This window comes from Armigeres subalbatus, chromosome 3 (assembly GCF_024139115.2).
Source record: "Armigeres subalbatus isolate Guangzhou_Male chromosome 3, GZ_Asu_2, whole genome shotgun sequence".
Lineage (NCBI taxonomy): Eukaryota > Metazoa > Arthropoda > Insecta > Diptera > Culicidae > Armigeres > Armigeres subalbatus.
This window is the reverse complement of record NC_085141.1, coordinates 53,915,107-53,935,896: the sequence shown is the minus strand read 5'-3', so window position 1 is coordinate 53,935,896 and position 20,790 is coordinate 53,915,107. Positions and strand designations below refer to the sequence as shown.

General features: G+C 41.5%; 2 protein-coding genes across 2 annotated transcripts; one reads left to right on the top strand and one right to left on the bottom strand.

Annotated features, from left to right (window-relative positions):
• The first annotated feature begins 316 nt into the window (after positions 1–316).
• Positions 317–17,860, top strand: LOC134225560 (eukaryotic translation initiation factor 2-alpha kinase-like). Its single transcript, XM_062705743.1, has 3 exons — positions 317–794; positions 14,112–16,998; positions 17,332–17,860. Exons 1-3 carry the CDS (start codon positions 616–618, stop codon positions 17,623–17,625), a joined length of 3,360 nt encoding a protein of 1,119 aa, XP_062561727.1. The 5' UTR covers positions 317–615; the 3' UTR covers positions 17,626–17,860.
• LOC134225561 (small ribosomal subunit protein mS33) lies at positions 17,848–18,363 on the bottom strand. The gene has a single exon (XM_062705744.1). The coding sequence runs from the start codon at positions 18,235–18,237 to the stop codon at positions 17,899–17,901; it is 339 nt and encodes a 112-aa protein (XP_062561728.1). The 5' UTR covers positions 18,238–18,363; the 3' UTR covers positions 17,848–17,898.
• Between the last annotated feature and the right edge of the window lie 2,427 nt (positions 18,364–20,790).

Here is a 20,790-nt window from a genome sequence, read left to right as displayed (position 1 = left end):
CAACGGTTGGAGCGGGTCGCCAAATTTGCCAACTCACTGTTCACCAAAGGTTTCGTTTTTATTTCTCCAACCCGTTTACCAATGACCGATGCGAGTTCACGTCATGATATGAGAATTTTGGCTTTATTCACGCACTGGTGAGAATCGTGTAATGTACGTAAATATTCACATCTGAGTTTTCAGAACATTGTGAACCCGTTTTGTTAACTTTTGTTATTTACATACGACGTTATGAAAAATTCTGCTTGATATAAATACCTTCTCAAGTCGGCATAATGACTGATACCGCTTTTTGACAGCTCCAGGTTGGATGTTTTCGTTGTGGAACATCATCACATCATGTCAGTCGTTTTTTCGTCGCTCTTGCACCTGGTTGGCTGCTAGAAACATCAACATAAATAGATTTTACGTTACGATTTGTGGTCGTTCTGCTGCAGCAGCATTAATTATTATCCTGATCAGTGCGGCGGGGATCGATACACTTCCGCGTGTGTTTCTTGGCGTGTAATGATACGAGATTTGGTGGCGGTGTTTCCGAGTGCATTCTCGATCCAAGCTAATGCCTCCTGCGGCAGCAGCAGCCAGAAGTGTTGAAGTGAAATCGATTCCGAAACTATGCCTACGTTCTCGACGCTGATTGGGCCGCTGCTGTTGGCCGGGACTATCCTCCTTGGCGGGGTTGCGACCGATGCTGGGACTGGCGGCAGTGGTGCCTCCGAACAAGCATCGGCCACCGTGGAGAAGCTGCCGTTCTGCGACGACGATGTCGATAAAGGGCGCGACATTAGCGATAGGTGAGTGCGTTTTGCTGGTATTTTTTTTGTTGGTGAATGTATTGAAAAATGATGTTAATTGTGTTAATTAGTGCTCTGCTGAGGCTGAGGCAAGGTCATATTATGCTCGAAGTAATTATTCAGGGGTGTTTGCTTGGTGTTTGGTTTTGAATTCTCTTTTGCTCGAATGGATGATCATGTTTGAACATGATTGCATCATGCCGGGAAGCTATGTTTTAAATTAAATTGCATTCTTAAACAGGCTCCAATTATTTTGTTTTGTTTTCGATAATAAAGCTAAAATTAAATTGAATACAAACATGTCTTGTGAAATTACTCAACAAGCACTTTCTGATGAGATTTGAAACTTCGAGATATTGCAGTATTAGTATTAGTCTAGAGATAAATTGTAAACTATTGATTCTACGTAAACTTGTCAATGTCAATTGAATTTGATAATTTTGATGTTAATAAATCTAACGTTTGGCTGAAGAGGCAAGGCCCATGCAACAAAAGTGCACTCTCCTACACTAATATAATGATAAATAGGTTCTTAGGCATTTAGTACCAGATTAGTGGCATGTATTGATTGGAGATGGAATTTTTTGGCGCTCGATCGCCACCGCTTCCTCACTCGTTATCAGACACCGGTCGCGTGCGGATGCGTCACCCTGTCCCTTCTTGGGTTTACGTGCGAATAAGAGTGCAATATTCTGGATCATTCTCGAATAGTTTGGAATTGCATCATTGTAACATCGAAGAAAAAATATCGTGCCATACCACCAGGGAATGCAATTTTCATACAATGAATAACAGGTGCATGATATACTCTGGAACCGATTATACTTTTTTTATATTTCAGATACTCCTAGAACTGTGAAAGTCTTTCTTGTATTTTACATAATTCATACATTAATTTGGACTACACACTGTTCGTCGCATATTAATTTCCGTCTTCTAATTCCTGATTTTATCATAACTAATTATTCAAACAAATAATAAAATTAAAATACATGCAACAATAGTCTTCTGAATTCTGCCGCTATAGAATTTGACGGCACCGACGAAGTAGCTCAACGTAACTCCGTTCAAGAAGAATTTGAGTATGAAATCACAAGCACTTGCATATCAGTTAATCCATTCCTACATTATAGATTATGCAAATTATGCGTTGTGATTGTTTTGTTTGATTCGATTTTTTTTCCAGATTGTAACATTTTTCAGGTTTTCACCACTTTCTAGATTTGTGAAAATTTTCGTAAATGCGCCCATTTTTAATCGTGATCTCCAGATTTTCAGAGTTGGGTACCGTCGTCGGGGGTGACAATGGGTCAAATGGGGGTGAGAATGGGTCACTGTTTCAACTACCTAGAATGCTTGTAGAATGGATTGAATGTATTTGAGGGCAAGAAGACTAAAATATAAGAGACCTTTTTGAACGATTTTGCTCTACGACCTCCAGGCTGCCGGTAAGAGTGATGACCCATTCTCACCCCCGATGTAGATATCGTCTATTTTAATAATGTTTATCTAATCTCTGATCGCAGAGAACATTGCTGAGATCTTCTTCTTCTTCTTATTGGCATTACATCCCCACACTGGGACAGAGCCGCCTCGCAGCTTAGTGTTCATTAAGCACTTCCACAGTTATTAACTTGAGGGTTTCTAAGCCAGGTTACCATTTTTGCATTCGTATATCATGGGGCTAACACGATGATACTTTTATGCCCAGGGAAGTCGAGACAATTTCCAATCCGCAAATTGCCTAGACCGGCACCGGGAATCGAACCCAGCCACCCTCAGCATGGTCTTTGTAGCCGCGCGTCTTACCGCACGGCTAAGGAGAGTCCACATTGCTGAGATATGTGGCTGAAAATCAAGAGCAGTTCAAGCAAAATTTTTCATAACGACGTATGTAACAAAAGTAAACAAAACGAGGTTTTTAATACAACGTGACAATCACACGCGGCTTTATATAATACGTATCGATTTTACTGATTTCAGATCTTAAAATTCTTTAAATCAATCTTTTTACGAATCGACGTATGTCAAAAATCAATTTTTGAAGTCTCACTGTTACATACGTCGCTTTAACATATGGGAACTAAGAGCGACCTATGTACCAAAACAAGCAAAACAAAACAAAACTGCAGTTGCGTCAATCGTGCACTATGGAAAACCGACCAATGTACACCGACGTGCGTGCAGCATACCGGTGTATGTATAATTTTATCGCTTTTCACAGTGAATTTGAATGAACTGAGATTTGATGTGAAGCACGCTTATTACGTGTCATGTAATGACGCATGCCAGCGGAAAAAAGTATTGAAAAAAGATTTAGTTTTAAAACAGTTTTCGAAAAAGTTTTGCCAACTTTCGGCAAAGGATTTCTCGAATCGTCATAATTGTTACATACGTCGTTATGAAAAATTATGCTTGAGTTAACAAAAAATATAATTTTTTGTTAGATTTCAGTTTTTAAATATAGAGCTTTGTGACGTCTAAGAAAGTATAATGCAACGTACACACCAGTCAAGCAGTTTGACGAACATTGACTTCGTCCCCAAGATAACGCTTCGGTTGCTGCTTTGTTTGAACGTGTATGAATTTTTTCGAACAATTATTTGACAGTTGGCGGCTCGGTTGGAAAAATTCAAACGGTTTGATTTTGGTTTTAGTTGTCGGGGGTGGAGTCAAGGTTCGCCGAACATGTTTGAGCATTTGTAGTGAAGTTGCACAAACCCCCATATATTTTTTGATGGTTGGTGCTCAAGTTGGCACTTCGGTCGTTCGTGTGTGATATTGTTGGTCGAATAAATTGATTGTTCGTGCCGCTGTTGGTAATGGAACGTACACACGGTCAAGCAGTTTGACCAACATTGACTCCACCTCTCGTTTATTCAAACATCCATCAAGTTTTACTTGATGGATGTTTAAATAAACGAGAGGTGGAGTCAATGTTGGTCAAACTGCTTGACCGTGTGTACGTTCCATAAGATTTGTTTCCATCGGTAAACGGTTCCCGATAAAAAAAATCCCATCCTTTCTATGCGATTGAAAGAGACAGATGGTTTGACGGCGGTTTGGCATAATGGCTATTTGGCATAAGGCATTCAATTTGGCACCGCATACAAATTATGCCAAATGGCCATTAAACCGGAACAAACAATATTTTCTTCTTCTGTCACCGCCCCTCGATTTTTCTTGATTTTATTTTATTATTTGAGGCGGGAATTCAAAATTTGATTGGAAAAATAAATAAAATATTGAGCTTATCAGAAAATTCTTTAATGTCGAATTCGTTTTTAAACCTGGGTCAGGAATAAAAAAAAAACGTTTTCAGTTCCATCTGTCATTGGATATGTTGGTGTGCGTGGCATCGTGTTTGTTTTGATTTGAAACATATGATCACTAGACTGCCGCTAACCGCAAGTCGAGCACATCTGTATATGGGCCTCCATATACAGATGTGCTCGACTTGCGGTTAGCGGCAGTAGAGGCCTACATAAGACAAACGCGGATAGAAAATATGACTCTGTCAACACTGCAGTCAATCTTCTTCATCAAAGAACAACACATTAAAAGGCAGAAATGGTTTATGTAGATAACACAATCACAATCCAATCCACAATCCACACAATCCACTATTTAATGTGTCCACATCACATGACAATAGAATCCAATAAACAATGCAATTTAATTTCATAATCTATAAATGACTTGCATATATTATTGCATACTAATGTAAAATGCATTCAAATTTAGTTATTTAAAACCGGCATGAAATCAAGTTTAGCCGTTTTCAGTATTTGAGCCAACATTTTGGCTGCTTGACAGGTCTCCTGCTCGATTGGCTCGATTGGTTCGATTGGCGACACATACCTAGAGGCCCGAATAAATAAGAGAAACCCGGATAGCTATGTGCCGCCAATCGAACCGTCAAAAAACAGCAGTTCCTGGAAGAACTTCTGGGGGAATTCCTGGAGGAACTTCCGGAGGAACTCCTGTAAGTACTGCTGGGGGATTCGCGAAAGAACTGCAGGAGGAATTCCTGGAAGAACTTCCGGAGGAATTCCTGAAGGAACTTCCGGAAGAATTTTTGGAGGGACTTCCAAAGGATCTTTTGGGGACTTCCGGAGGAATTTTTGGAGAGATTTTTTAAAGGAATTCCTGAAAGAGCTTTCGAAGGAATTCCTGGAGGAACTTCCGGAAGAATTCCCGGAGGAACTTCCTTGGGAATTTTTGGAGGGACTTCCGAAGGAACTCTTGGGGACATCCGAAGGGACTCTTCGAGTTATTTTCGGAGGAATTTCTGGAGAGACTTTTGAAAGGAATTCCTGGAGGAACTTTCGGAGGAATTCTTGAAGGGACTAACCGAGGAAATTCTGGAAGGACTTCCGGAGGAATTTCTGAAGGAACTTCATGAAGAATTTCTGAAGGGATTTCCGGAGGAATTCCTGGAGGAACTTCCTGAGGAATTCCTGGAGGAATTTTTGGAGCAACTGCCGGAGGAATTCCTGGAGGAACTTTGGGAGGAAATTGTTGGGGAAACTTTCAGATTAATTGCTACGAGGACTTCTGGAGGAATTATTGTAAGGACTTCCGGAGGTATTTGTGGAGGAACTTCCGGAGGAATTCCTGGAAGAACTTCCGGAGGAATTCCTGTAAGTACTGTAGGAGGAATTCGTGGAAGAATTGTCGGAGGAACTTCCGGAAGAATTCCCGGAGAAGCTTCCGCCGGATTTTTTGGAGGGACTTCTGGAACTTCCAGACGAATTCCTGGAGGAGCTTTCGGGGGACTTCCGAAAGTATTTCTGGAGAAACTTTCGGAGGAATTCTTGAAGGGACTCCCGGAACTCTGGTACTTCTGGAGGAGTTCCTGTAGAGACTTTCGTAGAGGAATGCCTAGAACTTATCTCAAATATATCGCAAATGTTCGTTATCTGAATATGTTATACAGTAATATCCCGATTTTATCACCCCCCTGGTGAATTTTGGGGTGATAAAGCAGGGTATGTGACAAAAACGGAAAAACATTATTTTAATTTTTTTAATTCATTTCACAAATATGAACCATTTTATGCCTTGGAAAGGCAAAATGCTTAAACGGTACCCATTATTTTTTGTCGAAAATGCTTACAGAATCCTTCCCAGGTACTAAAAAGTCATTCATAATAAACTAAAGGCGGTGAAAGTTATTTCATCGAAATCAACGTTGTTTGCGATATTATTTACGAAAATAAAAAGAACGACAAAAATTTTCAAAATTTTTTGGGGTGACAAAATCGGGTCGAAAACGTGATAAAATCGGGACGTGATAAAATCGGGTCAATACTGTAAAAGGAAATGTAGAAAAACAATCATTGGGAATAAATAATTCCCGTAAAACGGGTTTCAATGTACATTCTTTATTAAATACACAGACAGTTTCGTTTTACTCTGGTTTGCATTTCCCTTCTGCTTGTTTATTCCACCAATATGATTGTGACAGTTGAAGTGAGTGCAAACCTAGTTCCAACCTGAGCGAATAAAAAAAAATTTGACAGCAGTTAGCTTGTCGAGTCGAGGCAAGTACGAGACACTGAAGACGGCCTTACTGTTGAGGTCGAAATACGTATCTGTCAAGATACAATTAAGTGGTGGAGTTCAATGGGATTGTACAAACTCGTCTTATGACAAGTGAAGACATTCCACTAAAAAGCTCAAAATAATTTTCTTAAGATCCTTTGATGTTTCAATTCATTAGATTTTTTTGAAGTTTTATATGGAAGATGCGATTTGGATCTCCAATGGCTATTACCTCAGTATGCGAAAAAACGAAATGGGACTAATATGCCAGTGGGGACAGTGTGGGGGAAGGGGAGGCAATATAACCTATCTGAGCAAAGACTGCTTTGATGTATTAGCTGTAACGATTTTCACGGGTATTTTTCCCCATGCAAAAGTTAAACAATAGCTAGCCGATGCCGTCTTAAAATTGTATAAAAATCTCAATTATATTGATAATATCCACATTTCAAAAAAGTGGTGATATTGCTTGCCGGAAAACTCATGAAGCAAAACACCTTTTAGCTGGCAGATTCGCTTCGGCAAATCAGCATTCTGGTATGGGCCGTGCATGGAGACGCGTAGTACATTGTCAACTTCTTCACCTACTTTTAACTCTTGTTATTGGAAAAATCTACCTGTTGCTGGAAAAATCGTATTTTTTAATTTCTTTGTCATTTTAATTTCTTTAAGTTTTTCTAACTTTGTACTAACGATTCATAAGCTTTGTGAGTTCAAATAATTCTCTGTCTAATAATCAATTGGGGCCGTACGATCTAGGCAATTTTCGGATTGGAAATTGTCTTCACTTCCCTGGGGATAAAAGTATCATCGTGTTCTGTTAGCCTCATGATATACAAATACAAAAATGGTAATCTGGCTTAGAAACCTCGGAGTTAATAACTGTGGAAGTGTTTAATGAACACTAAGCTGCTTGGCGGCTCTGTCCCCGTGTGGGGATGTAATGCCAATAAGAAAAAGAAGAAGTATGGAGGGAGGGGGGTCTGTCGTTTTCTTACGCACCATATAAATAAAAAATCATTTGTATGAAAAAAATCTTACATGCGGGGTGGCGGATCGGAAAAACCAGAAAAATTGCTTACGTAATATGTGTACGGCCCTATTAGATCATTCTTTACCATTGTTTTGCAGTTTCACGGAAAACTTGAAGCTCATATTAAACATTGTTACCACAATGCTGTAGAACTTGCTTCAAATCGTTGCTTAAATTATAAACTTGTAACTCAGTACCTAAGTCACTATTTGGTAACTTTTTTAGTCATATTTGGTCACTAAGTCACTATTTTGAATGGCATTCATCGCTACCAGGCCTGTACTTGCTTTTGAGTTAAAAATTTGAACTTCGTACTCAAAGTTGAGTACTTTAAACTTTTTTGAGGTTCTTTATTTTTTCTGTGTGGTTTTCCATTTGACATACCCGGTAATAATCGTTTACTCATTAATGGGTACTTTTTCTCTGCTATCTCTTTCTCTCTGCTGGAAAATTGACCCATTTTGGGAGAATAAGTGGATCTACTCATTTAAATTTTGTTCGTGAATTAATTTGAGTACTGCAATCAAAAGCTTTCATGTTTTTCTGTTGATTGCGATACTCAAATTAATTCATGAAAAAAATGTTACTTAGGTCCTTTTGAAAAGTTAAGCGAGCCTTGTTTTATTGATTTGGAAATGTTTATTTTTTTAACATCCAAATTTTCAAAATTCAAGAGAATATTCTTTAAAATTTTCACAAGATAGTGTGACGAGTTTCCCATGGATTTTGTACTGAATTTTTAAGGTTAAAAGACTATTATTCTTCCATTTACTTCCACTATTCACTTTTTATGTATCAACAATCAGATACGTATTTCGTTTCCTACTTGGAAACTTCTTCAGTGTTTGTTATCGACTACGTCGATACGTATCTGGTTGTTGATACATAAAAAGTGAATAGTGGAAGTAAATGGAAGAATAATAGTCTTTTAAGGTGGTTATACAACAAAGCCACAAATCGACCATCTTGGAAACCACGTGCTTTTTCTAGTGATTTTTCAAGAGCACGAATTGAGAGAACAACAACGCCCATGCGGATCACAACATCTGTAAATCGTTTGATTACTCATGCTAAGCAATCGACTTTAATTTCAGCATTGTACAAAAAATATTACGCTGGTTTTGAACTTTTGATAATAGGAGTAGAAAACCGTGTGGTGAATTTGAAATTCACCACATGGCTTGATTGTATAATCACCTTAACCTTGTAGCATTTCCCCTAAGACGCTCTAAAATAATTAATCACTGAATTTTTAATTTAAATTCTATAGGGTGAACTTTCGTAGGAATTTCTGGACGAACTTTCGGTTGAGATTCTAGAGGAAATTCCAAAGGAATTTCTAGAGGATTTTTTGGGAAAAATCCCTGAAACCTCCGGACAAATTCCTGGAGGAACTGGAAGAATTTCAGAACGATTTTTTGGAGAAATTTATAGAAGAATTCTCAGAGAAACTCCTGGAAGAGTGTCCAAAGATATGTGTAGAGGAATTACCAAAAAATTCAAGAAAGAATTAAACGAAAGTATGCAACAAGCTTCCTCTGGATTTCCTACTAAATCTTTAATTAAACTTCCATCGGATTTTTTTTTGTGGAATTTCACTTTTTCTTTTCCTGTAGAAATTCTGAGAATTATCTATGTAACACTAGAGCAACTTCTATTTCTTGTCGAGTTTCGTAAGATTTTTGTATGGAAACTAATTCAGACAGATTTCTTGTGGACATTGAAGGGATTCATTGTGGGAGTTCAGAAGATTGTCTCACAAGAACTTGTGGAAATTAAGAAGAATTTCCTGTTTAAATTTTGGAGGATTTCCTTTATTTCTCCATACGGAAATTATTATAAATTTCCACGATAATTTGTACTGAATTTTCAATTTCAATTCTCATGAAAACTTCTCATTATGTTCATTAGAAGTTCTTCTTATTTTACACGGAAAATCATTTTGGCAATTCAGAGGAAGTCACAAAGAAATGCTGAAAACATCAGATGCATTCAGAAGGATTCTAAAAATAAATCTGGTTCTAGCCCAACGATTGAATAGATTAAATCAAGTAATAGAAGAATTCAGTCTACTTTTGCCGTTTGAAATAAATTAGATCGGTCATTGCTTTCCGAAGTAATGATTGAAATATCTTTTTTCGAAAACGCCGCCAAGGCAAATTTAAACGAATGTTACCATCGGGAATTTTTTTTAACCTGTGCACAACTATGTAAGTTAAGTGCGTTTGAAGTCTAAAATGCGTTGCAGTTATTAACCGGCTTGTGTAAATGTATTTTTTGCCTTTCTCGTTTACTAAGTATACGTAAAGGCTATATGATCACTGCAAACTTTTGATAGAAGGCTCAGAGGCCCATAGTGTTATATACCAAACGACTCAGCTCGACGAATTAAGGTGATGTCTGTTTGTGTGTATGTATGTATGTGTTTTTTTTCTTCCTAAGTAATGGAGGGGGAATCTGCTCAACAGACATCCTGGGTTGTCCAGAAAGTGCGGGGTTAGGGACCACCTCCAACAGCAAACGAGGGAGGCAGGACTACATCTCGACCCGATAAACCGTTTCCATTGCCACCAAGCCCATCGTCCCTTCGGTACAACCAGAAAGTAATGCTTCAAACGGGGGCCAGTGCACAATGCACCCTCGAGGTTAGCTGCGTGTCCTTGCAGCATCGAACATCGTGACTCGTTTTTTTAGAAGAACACCATGGTATCGTGCAAGCGCATTGCCGGCTTTCCAGGTGGCCTTACCACGCCCTATGTCCTCGGAAGGTGGGAAGGGTCGACTTCGCGCCTGCTTCCCTCTGCACGACTGGTATCAAGAATGATGATGCCGCGTGCACCCCAAATTGACCTCTCTGCGATAGGGTCTGTTCGCCAACACACAGAGGGACTTGCCGACGCGGTGCCTACGCCTACCCCAGCCTTGACGAGGACCCCTTTCCGTCCTCGGGCTCGGAACCCGCCCGGTTGACCGACGCCGCGAAAGCGACGATACCATGTTGTTCTTCGCGCGGCCACTTGTTCGATAAAAGGATCGAGTTCGACCACAGGGCATGACCACCGGTATGACCCATGAAGCCGACTCCGAACCCTTGGACCACCTCTTGTTTGCGCCTGAACTAGCCATCCTTGAGTCCACGCGCCACCTTCTGTGTGATTCTGTGTGATTTGGGTTCCGCCGATAAAACGGCGTTCCAGCCAACTTCATCTTTACACATCCTCGGAACTAGGTTGTCCGGGGTAGTGTCCAGACCACATGTAGCAAACATGTGGTCACGCATTGCGCGAAAACGTGAGCACACGAACAACAACACGGCTGCGGTGGGCGTCTTCACTTCACACTGTCGCCGCAGTGCCGTGACGAGCTCTTCGACTTCGGTGATCTCGTCCAGGTCTTTAACCCTTAGATTCATCTCCGTCGTGAGTGCCCTCACCTTGACCGTCTCGCCTAGCACTTCCTCCGCCAACTTCTCAGTTGAGGCTCAGTCTGGGTAGACTTTGGCACCACCGTCTTCGCTGGTGCGGCTTCGGTCGATTCGACCTTGCCCGAGTCCGCGAATCCTTGGGCCTCAGTCTGGGTAGACCTCGACTCCACGGATTTCAAGGGTGTACACTTGGCCGTCCCGACCGCCCTCTCCAGCTTGGCGTCCAACATCGACTTTCGAAGTTTCAGCAAGCTCCTCTTGAGGTCCTTACTGATATTATGCTTCGATGACGCAAAGTCGATGATGGCGTCCAGCTGTTCCGTCGCCACCTGGAAGGCCGAAAGCCCATCGCGTTTGCGGTTCATCGCCTCCACAAGCCATGGGCCGTCCATAACCTCTACCGGCGTTGCCGCGGATAAGGTTAAGTGACCCACGCTGGCGCTGCGCACCGAGCTGCCGACTATTGCCTCTGGCCTCCTAGGTGGAGACCTGAACAACCCACCTCTTGCGAAGGGGTTGTCGCCTACACTAGTACCACTAATTGAAGAATTGACTTGGTTTTCCATTTTGGTCCCACGAGTTGCTCGGGAAAAGAGGTCCACCACGCCAGAGCCCAGCATGACGCGGTAAGGGACAATCACCGTGGAGGGTGCCCAGGTACCTCACAGGCTCCGTTAAAGGCCTAGCTTATTATTTCACCCCGCTGGCCATGCATCCCCTCGGCACGGGTCACTTAACGCCTTGGGATTAGGGGTTAGGGACGATGGTCCCTTTGGTCGCACCCACTCACTCTAACTGTTGTCAGAAGGACAACAGTGCCCAGGCTGCACTACCAGCTAAGTACAAAACCCTTAGCTGGCGGTCGATTGTCATCGGAAGACCCGTGGAAGCGTGAGATTGGAACTTGTGAGGACCAGAGCTGTGTAGGTCGCTCCTTCCCAGATGTCAACTCACCATTTCGCAGTATGTGTGTATGTGTACAACATTTTGTAGACATACTTTTTGTAACTTATTTAATTAGCCGAATTACTCGCAACAACTTCCATTCGACGGGGCATCCTGTCCCATTGTTTGATATTGATAATTGGCCAGATTAGACTATGGGATCAGAAGTTATGGTCAAAATACTATTTTCTATGCGCAAAACACGCTAAAAAGCACTCACACATGTTTTAGTTAGATGGATTCTCGCTTAACTTTTCAAAAGGACCTAAGTAACATTTTTTTCATGAATTAATTTGAGTACTGCAATCAAAAGCTTTAATGTTTTTCTGTTGATTGCGCTATTCAAATTAATTCATGAAAAAAATGTTACTTAGGTCCTTTTGAAAAGTTAAGCGAGGATTAATCAGGGTTTTTGTATGAGATTTTAGGCCCGAGACAAAGACTATTATAATGTACTAGCGAAAGAAACCCAGCTTTGCCCGGGTGTTGCAAATGTCACAATAAACTATTTGTAGCACCGCACTCTAGATCAATTTTCGTGCGTTTGTTGTGTTTTCCTCAAATGCTGACCCAAAATTGTATTCTAATATTTTTTTACATTTCCATATTAAATTCATCAACTTTTTGTATATACAAACCTTGGGAAAAAATCTTGCAAATCAGTCAGGCCGTTCGCGAGTTAAATCGTCAGGTAGGAAATCTCAACTTATTTTTATTATATAGATAAGTTATTAATAAAATTGTATTTTCTATTCGGCGCTAGTTTATTGATTGTCTTCAAGTATCTTCAAATAAGTAGATAAGTCTTAATATTAAGTCTAATATTTTGAAAAGTCTTCAAAATGTCTTCACAGAGATTCAAATATCTTGAAATTGAAACATGTCTTCAAATTGCAGACATGTCTTCAAATTACAGACATGTCTTCAAATTGCAGACATGTCTTCAAATCTGGCAGATAAGTTGTTTTGAAAATTTGGTATTGAATTTTGAAATATTAGCGTCTACTGGGAACAGAACCTGAACAAGTTGACAGCTCTTTGTTGACAAACTTGGGCAAGTCTAAGCAACTTGTTACTTAGGCTGTGAACCATTCCACCGATTCGTTTAACTTTTAGTTAAAATTTGACACTTCGATGGTTATTTTCCCATCGTGGTTAAAATTTTACTCAGAAGCTGACCCATTTGAGTTTTGACAGATTAATAGTTATTCGGAACGAAATGGATTTGGCGCCAATTTTCTCGCGAACAAAGTTTAACTATCGAACTGTCAAATCTAACCATGCTCCGGAGAAGGGTTATTTTTAAACACGGCGAAATAACCATCGAACTGTTAAATTTTAACTAAGAGCTGAGTCATTGGACAGCACTAATGTATTGTCGGCGTAGCACCAAATTAGAATTCGGGTGTCGGGACTTCGGAACCGAACTTTCTTCCGAAGCTTTATTTCTCAAGCTAATTGATGCGTTGTTTAGCGCATTTTTGGCGAATACAGCGCACTACTTTCGAAGTTGGGTATGTTGCCAGTATCTCGAGAAAAAATCAACTTCGGTATAAAAAGCGTTCTAACTTTGTTCCGGATAGACAATATATAATATAAATTTGAGGTAGCTCTGACTTCGCCGGAGTGGCCTCTATAGTACATAAAAGTTGTCTCTATTCAGCTTGGTCCTTGGCTGCACGTCGCCAACCACGCAAGGAGGGTCCGCAAATCGTCTTGATCGATCCACCTTGCTCGCTGCGCGCCTCTTGTGTCCCTTTTCGCTGGAATATTGATCGTCATTCTGGTTGCGTGCCCGGCCCACCGCAGTCGTCCGATTTTTTCGATGTGACCGATTGATAGTTGTCCCAACAGCTAATGCAACTCATTCTTTGGCCTTATCCAAGTACCGTCTTCCATTCGCACCCCGCCAAAGATGGTACGCAACACTTTTCGAAAACTGTTGTTATCTTTAGTTCCTGGCATACGGAGATGACTTCGTCGTTCTTCAGATTTGGGATCTTTCCCTGACTGGATCGTTTGCTAGCGCCTTTCTGGTGCTATTACCGAAACTGTGGATTGACTTATTTTTCTAACAAAAACAGAATCTTAAATGGTTTGTTTGCCCGCGGTAGATATTTCGATTACAAACTGTTCTGAAAGTACACATTTTAATAACAATGAACCTTTTTTGTTTCTAGTCGGGTGGTATCCAGAATCTGGCTAGTTTGTTTTTTCCGTAGTAGTGTGAAGCACTATGGACAACATTTTTGAAACTAGGGTTCTGAGCAAAATCTCAGACCAAGTTCGGACCCGGGACCCGTCTTCTCTAGTTATCCGACCTACCCTACACCAAAGCTCATTGTAATCCAGTGTCGTATATTTTCAGACTGCTGTACGTCTCCACCCTGGACGGCCGGCTATCCGCCCTGGACCTTACAAACGGAGGCGATTTGCTCTGGAGTGTGGAAACTGGACCCGGTCCGCTGCTTTCGTCCAGCATCCACCGGCTCGAGCTGACCAACAATGGCAAGTGGGTTCGCATGATTCCGTCTCTTGGCGGGTGCCTGTACAAGTTCGACGGTGACACCATCGAACCGATACCGTTCAGTGCCGAGGATCTGCTGAAGTCGTCGTTCAAGTTTTCGGAAGATTTGGTCATTTCCGGTGGTAGGGAGACTCGCTCCTACGGGGTATCGACACGCACCGGTCAGGTGATCTACGAGTGCACGATGCGTGGCTGTCGCAATGCGACGGAAATTATGGAAGACAATGTGAAGAATGGTCCCCCTCGGGAGGGAACTGAAGCCATTCTTCAGCATGATCCATTACAGGATGACGTGGTCGTTATTCGTCGCCAAACGCAGACGGTGCGAGCGGTTGAGTCTAGAACTGGGAGTGAGCGATGGAACTTCAGCATCGGTCATCACGAGCTGGAGATGCTGAAGAACGAAGATTGTCGCGGAGGTGGGAAGAATACGTTGGACCCGGCCATTTTGGATTTGGAACTGAAGGTCGTGATTCCGGAAGGCGTGGTGTGTGCTGTAAGGAAGTCTGAACCAGGAAAAATCTTGTGGCAACACAAGTTTGATCATCCGATTGTAAGTGCCTGGAGGGCTGGTGATAAAAATGATTTATTGACGGTGGATTTATTCCGAGGAGCGGATTGGGTTTGGAACGCTAACGGACAATCGCTCGGCAGTACTGAAAAGGATAGCAATGGAATGATCAATCCAACGTTGTACTTGGGCATGCATCAAAAACAGTTGTACATACAGGAATCATCGGCCCTAATGGTTCGTCAAATGACGGATGCCCAAACGGTTCTGTTGACGGATGAAGAGAAATTTCCCACGATTCCTTGGAAACCATATCCGGCAAGACGTAAAGTGGTGGGATTAATTACAGATGGAAGTGAGCTGGAGGAGCAAGATACTGATGATAAGCAATACGCTGAAACAACGGCAATCGCTCGATCGGTGCTGTACCAATCAAGCTATGTCAATGGCGATGGATTTTTCTTGTTTACTCCAGAAGACTTGGATAAGAAAGATCACGAGCTATGTTCGAATAGCTCCACGACTCCGGCTATAACAGATGGCGGAGTGCGAAATGAGAGTTCAATATTTGACTTTGCCATGGACCCAGACGCCCCAGTCAAAGTGATTATCATCTCCATATGGTTCTGGTGGAAGGAAATATTAGTCATTTCGGCGACGACTGCTTTTATTTTGAATGTTATGCTTCGGTTCAAAACCGAAAAGGAAGTAGTGGTGTTTGTAGAGAGACAAGTAGAGGTCCCTGTGCCTATAGCAGTTGAGGCAACGGAGGAAGAATTTGCACCGTTAGAGGCGGCCACTCGGAGCATGGGAGGAAGAAGCCTCTCCGAATCAAATAGTGAAAATTTCGTTTCACGTTTTCAGGAAGACTTCGAATTAGTTCAATGCCTTGGAAAAGGAGGATTCGGCGTAGTGTTCCAGGTCAAGAACAAGTTGGACGATTGTCAATATGCTATCAAAAGGGTGGTGCTTCCAAACAAACAGGAATCTAAGGATCGTGTTATGCGAGAAGTGAAAACCTTAGCACATTGCGAACATAGTAATATTGTCCGGTACTTCCACGCATGGACTGAAACGCCGCCACCTGGATGGCAAGAAAGTCAAGATAAGATTTGGATCGAACGAAACTGTCTATCGACTTCGATCGATATCGAAACACCGACGGAAACATCTCCACCAAACTCCAAACTTATTCCTACTAGTCAAAGTAGCATTTTTGGGGAAAATTATAATAAGCAGAAACAGCATTCCAGTGGTCAGCAACCATGGTTGACAAAGCTTCCGGAGCCCAGTTATTCAGTGTCGAACGCCGGAATCAATCACTCCAATAGTAGCTCTTTTATCCAGTTTCATGCACATTCAAAGAAATCATTACGCAGTGAAACAGATGACGATTCATTCCAAATTGAATTCAGACATGACCATGAAGATACCGACGCAGGGGGAGATTCTGTGGACATTGTTTTTGAAGAACCCTCACAGAATGACACATCCAAAATCCACCACGTGATTTCAATCAATGAAACACCTGAAACAGCAAACATTCAACAACTGAGAAAGAACCGCCACCGTCGGCCACTTTCACTGGACTTGACCAGCACCGGTAGCGTCATCCGGCCAACTTCGATGGTTAGTCGATCAAACACGGTGGATGGCACTAGTGCTGCACCCAGTTCTGTAGCTCCAAGCACCGTCAATAGCAAAATCTATCTTTATATCCAAATGCAACTGTGCCAAAAGCAGTCACTCAAGGAGTGGCTAACATTCAACAATTTATGCGCGCGCCAGAACAGGATCATTCCTATATTTGAGCAAATTGTGGACGCCGTGCAGTACGTCCATCTGAAAGGCTTGATCCATAGGGACCTGAAACCTAGCAATATTTTTTTCTCGCTCGACGGTCGTGTTAAGATCGGAGATTTCGGACTGGTGACCGATTCGAGTGACCTGCAGTATGACAAGGATAATAATCTTCCAGAGATGGACATAATAGGAGCCAAAGAGCGCCACACCCGGCAAGTAGGAACTCAGCTGTACATGTCACCCGAGCAACAGAAAGGTCTTCCCTATGACTACAAAGTCGACATTTACTCATTGGGTATTATTCTGTTCGAGCTGTTGCAAAGTTTCGGCACGGAAATGGAGCGTATTTTAACGCTGAAGGACGTGCGAAGGGACAAATTTCCACTAAAGTTTGAGGAGAGCTACCCAGATGAGGTGAGTACAATGTGCTAAAGATGAACATTACATACCAAAACAGTATGAACGATAGTTTAACAAGCAAAGAAATCTCGCTTAATTTTTCAAAAGGTCCTAAGTAACATTTTTTTCATGAATTAATTTGAGTACTGCAATCAAAAGCTTTCATGTTTTTCTGTTGATTGCGCTATTCAAATTAAATCATGAAAAAAGTGTTACTTAGGTCCTTTTGAAAAGTTAAGCGAGAAATAGTTGATCGGTTTTGAATCGAACTGGAGTGTTCTTTCAGTAGCAAAACACTCTTCCCTAGAATGAATTGGACACATTGACCATTTCTCTTTCCGATTTCAGTACCAACTCCTCAAACTGATGCTCTCGAAGCAACCCAGCAAGCGACCAACTACTTATGGTATCAAAGCGCGCCCTCCTCTGAAGCGTTTGCTAACAAGCAAATCCACCCCGCTTCTGAGGCAACAGCAGACGATAACGCCGGTAGAAGCAGATGCTGATGATCTCCAACGGAGCAGCTGGTCGGATTGTTCCGACAACAGCGAGTGGCACTTTGAGCTACCTCCACGGCGAAAAGACAGTCGCTCCACTACTAATTCTAGCACCGGAAGCAATCAGAATCAGATATTTTTCTAAATGAAAAAAAAAAACAACTGCCGAATGCAGCTGGCTCACCGGTTTTTGTATTAAAGACAATTTCATTGTTATTATTATGCGTATTGAAACTATACATATTTAAAAATCAATTTATAGCATAAGTGCAACTCGTTCCTTTCTAGTAAACAAAACTTCGAGCGAAATACATTTTTGTTAGAAGGATTTGTAATATACACTATGGAAATGGAAACCAATAAAAAGTTTTAAAATCCAACTCACATTTTACGACAACTTCCTTCGAAACTCATTATCCTACTTCTTACTGGCGCGTTTGCCTTCACCTTTCTTGGGCGGTGCCTTGCCGCGCAGCGCTCGTAACCGCTGCATTTCCTCCTTGAAGTCCTGATGCTCATCGCGGAACAGGCCGTACTCGCGTAGTTTCATCGCTAGCACACCCGTCTCGACATGCCTGGGATACCAGTTGGCCACATAATCTCTGCACTGGATCGGCTCTTCGCTGAACATCTTTACCACTTTCATGGATTGAGGGTTGGTCGGACGCGTCACTTCGCTGAAGATTCGATTCGACAAATGGTTCATCCGACGGGCATAGGTCGTCGACAGTTTCACCAGATCCTTATATTTGGACATTTTGTCCTATTTTCAAATCCACTAATCAAAACAATATTGTAGAAGTAATTTACATTAATTGTGTAACAAAGATGTGGGCTGTATGCTGCTCTGCCTGATCAAATTACGAAAATGCGTGCATGCATGGAATGGAATGGAAGGGAAAACGTCAAACCGTAGAAAAACAGGTATCCACTAATATGCCGACAAACAGTAAAACATCGCATAATGGTAAAGCATTCGACACTGTTGTTTCAGAAGGGCGAATTCAGAGGTGGCATATAGCGCACCTCGACTCGAAACGAGCAAACCATGTAACCATCATACGAAAGAGCTGTCGAAAGGAGATACGCAATGATACCCCAGATTATCACGTCCGGGTGTGTGGGTATGGCTAATAAAAAACCACCATTCATTTAAAATGGCGTACAATGTTTTTGTTTTAATTTCGTTCAATTCATGATAACAAAGCTTCGGAAGTATCGACGGACTATGTTTCGACATAAAAAGGCCATACAAACACAAAAGGCTCGATATAACTCAACTAATTGCAAGTTTTCGCCAGGAAAAGTTTATTGCCGATAATTATTGCCTGATTTTGTAAAAATTGCACGCGGCGAACCCTTCATGAAAGGTACCGCCGCGCTTTCTGCAGCCCGTTTACTTGATTCTTATGGGTGAATAGCATTGCGGTGTATCGTTTGGCGCGGCCGTACCTTTCGACAGTCATTCGCCGCGTGAAGTTTTGTGCAACTACCCATTTGGGAACACTACAAACGCCGCGCAGTGTATCATATCCAGAAAATCTGACAATAGCACTAACTGCGTACGAACCAATCACACACAATGAGCAGCTGAATTCGGGTATATGTACCACCCACAAACTGGGTACCAAAAACAAAAGTACCAAAAACGATGATGGGTAGAGTGTCATTGTACCGCGGGCGTTTCACCCTTCTGAGTACAATTCCTCGAAACTTGAATTAAGCCTTTCAGCGCGCTGGGCATATATGACCCATCCGTCCTGAAAGGGTTAAAATAAATTAAATTCGAAATGATTTTTCAAAGGTATAGCTTCACACCTCGGGGATTTGCATGGGGAAAAAATCCGCGAACCAAATTCCCGAGGTGTGAGGCTACCTTAATGGCCGCCACAATCCAACTCAGTTTTTGGTAGGGTGGAAATAGTTTGAAGTCTGGCTTGTGTTGTATGACACAAAAACGATAAGTTTTCATCATCATAATGACGTATTCATGATGATGATGATCGCTGCTGCGACATACGACACAAGCCAAACGTCAAATTGAATGCATCCTACCAAAAAGTGAGTTAAATTGTGGCGGCCATTACCGCACGTAAAATGCTGGATAAACCATATAATAGCTTTTCAGTGTCAATAAGCTACAGTCGCGATTCGCTGGTTGGGCCACGACCTCGGCCCAACTAATGAATTCGGTTTTTTAGTTGGGTCAACTGACAGCCATTTGAACACGTGCATTTCGACTTGAACATCACAAATGATGTCCGGTGACGCCCAATCCCGTTTTCCGTGTTTACATTGAATTTTGACGTATGGTTGCTTTTTAATTGGGCCATGGCCCAACCAGCGGAGGCCCAACTAAAAAGTGACCCAAGTATTAAAATCCCAACCAGCGAATCCCGACTGTATATAATTGATTTTCAATTGATTTATTGGCAGTTTAAACTTCAAGCAGTAAAATAAGCCGTATATCGGTATATAACGCTTCGATGCAGTGCTGATGAGCCCTGTTGATACAAGCCGAATAAGGGTCCTATCTTTTCTAATTTAGAGCTACAATCTATGACGTTTGAGTGCAATCAATAACGATAACGCATAGAATTTCACAATCTGTCTCTTTTACTCGCATTTGAAACAGAGATTGTTACTAAACCTGTGGTGTATGCCGTTCAGTAATAAATTTGATAACGATGATTATCATTTGTATGTATAGAGGAAGAGAACTGCAGCATGTCGCAAGAAATATGCCTGATGAATGAATAATGAGCTGTAGATTTAGTCTAGAGCGATATTTATTATTCATCACAACGAATACTTTATAAATACGAGAAAATTCCCAAGTAAATTTTTTACTGATTCATCATGTTTTCATTTTTATGTTACCTCACCCTTGATATGGAGGCAAATAGATTCCTTCAGTTTATTTACCCTCCCCAGACATACATCTGCTCAATTCTTTATTGGATCAGATGGCAAACTCATCAGACAATCGAAACCATATCCTTCCACCAAACACAGCCAAGCGGTTCAAATCCGGAAATAAAATATAATTAACAAAAAATATCAAGTCTCCAATGGGAAGAAAAAAGAAGAAACAAATTAAAATTGTAAATAAACATTTTTCATTTTTATTTTCGTTCCATTCCCACTCGTCTAAAATTTTTGACATTTTTGTCTAAGACGTGGAAAATAGGTAGGGGCAAGCAGTATATCAGCCAAATAATTCGCCAAAAGTGGCTTTTGAGCAGCACTACAGCGTAGTTTAGGGTTTAATAGCACTGTTGACTATGTTCTAAATACGGCTATAGAACCG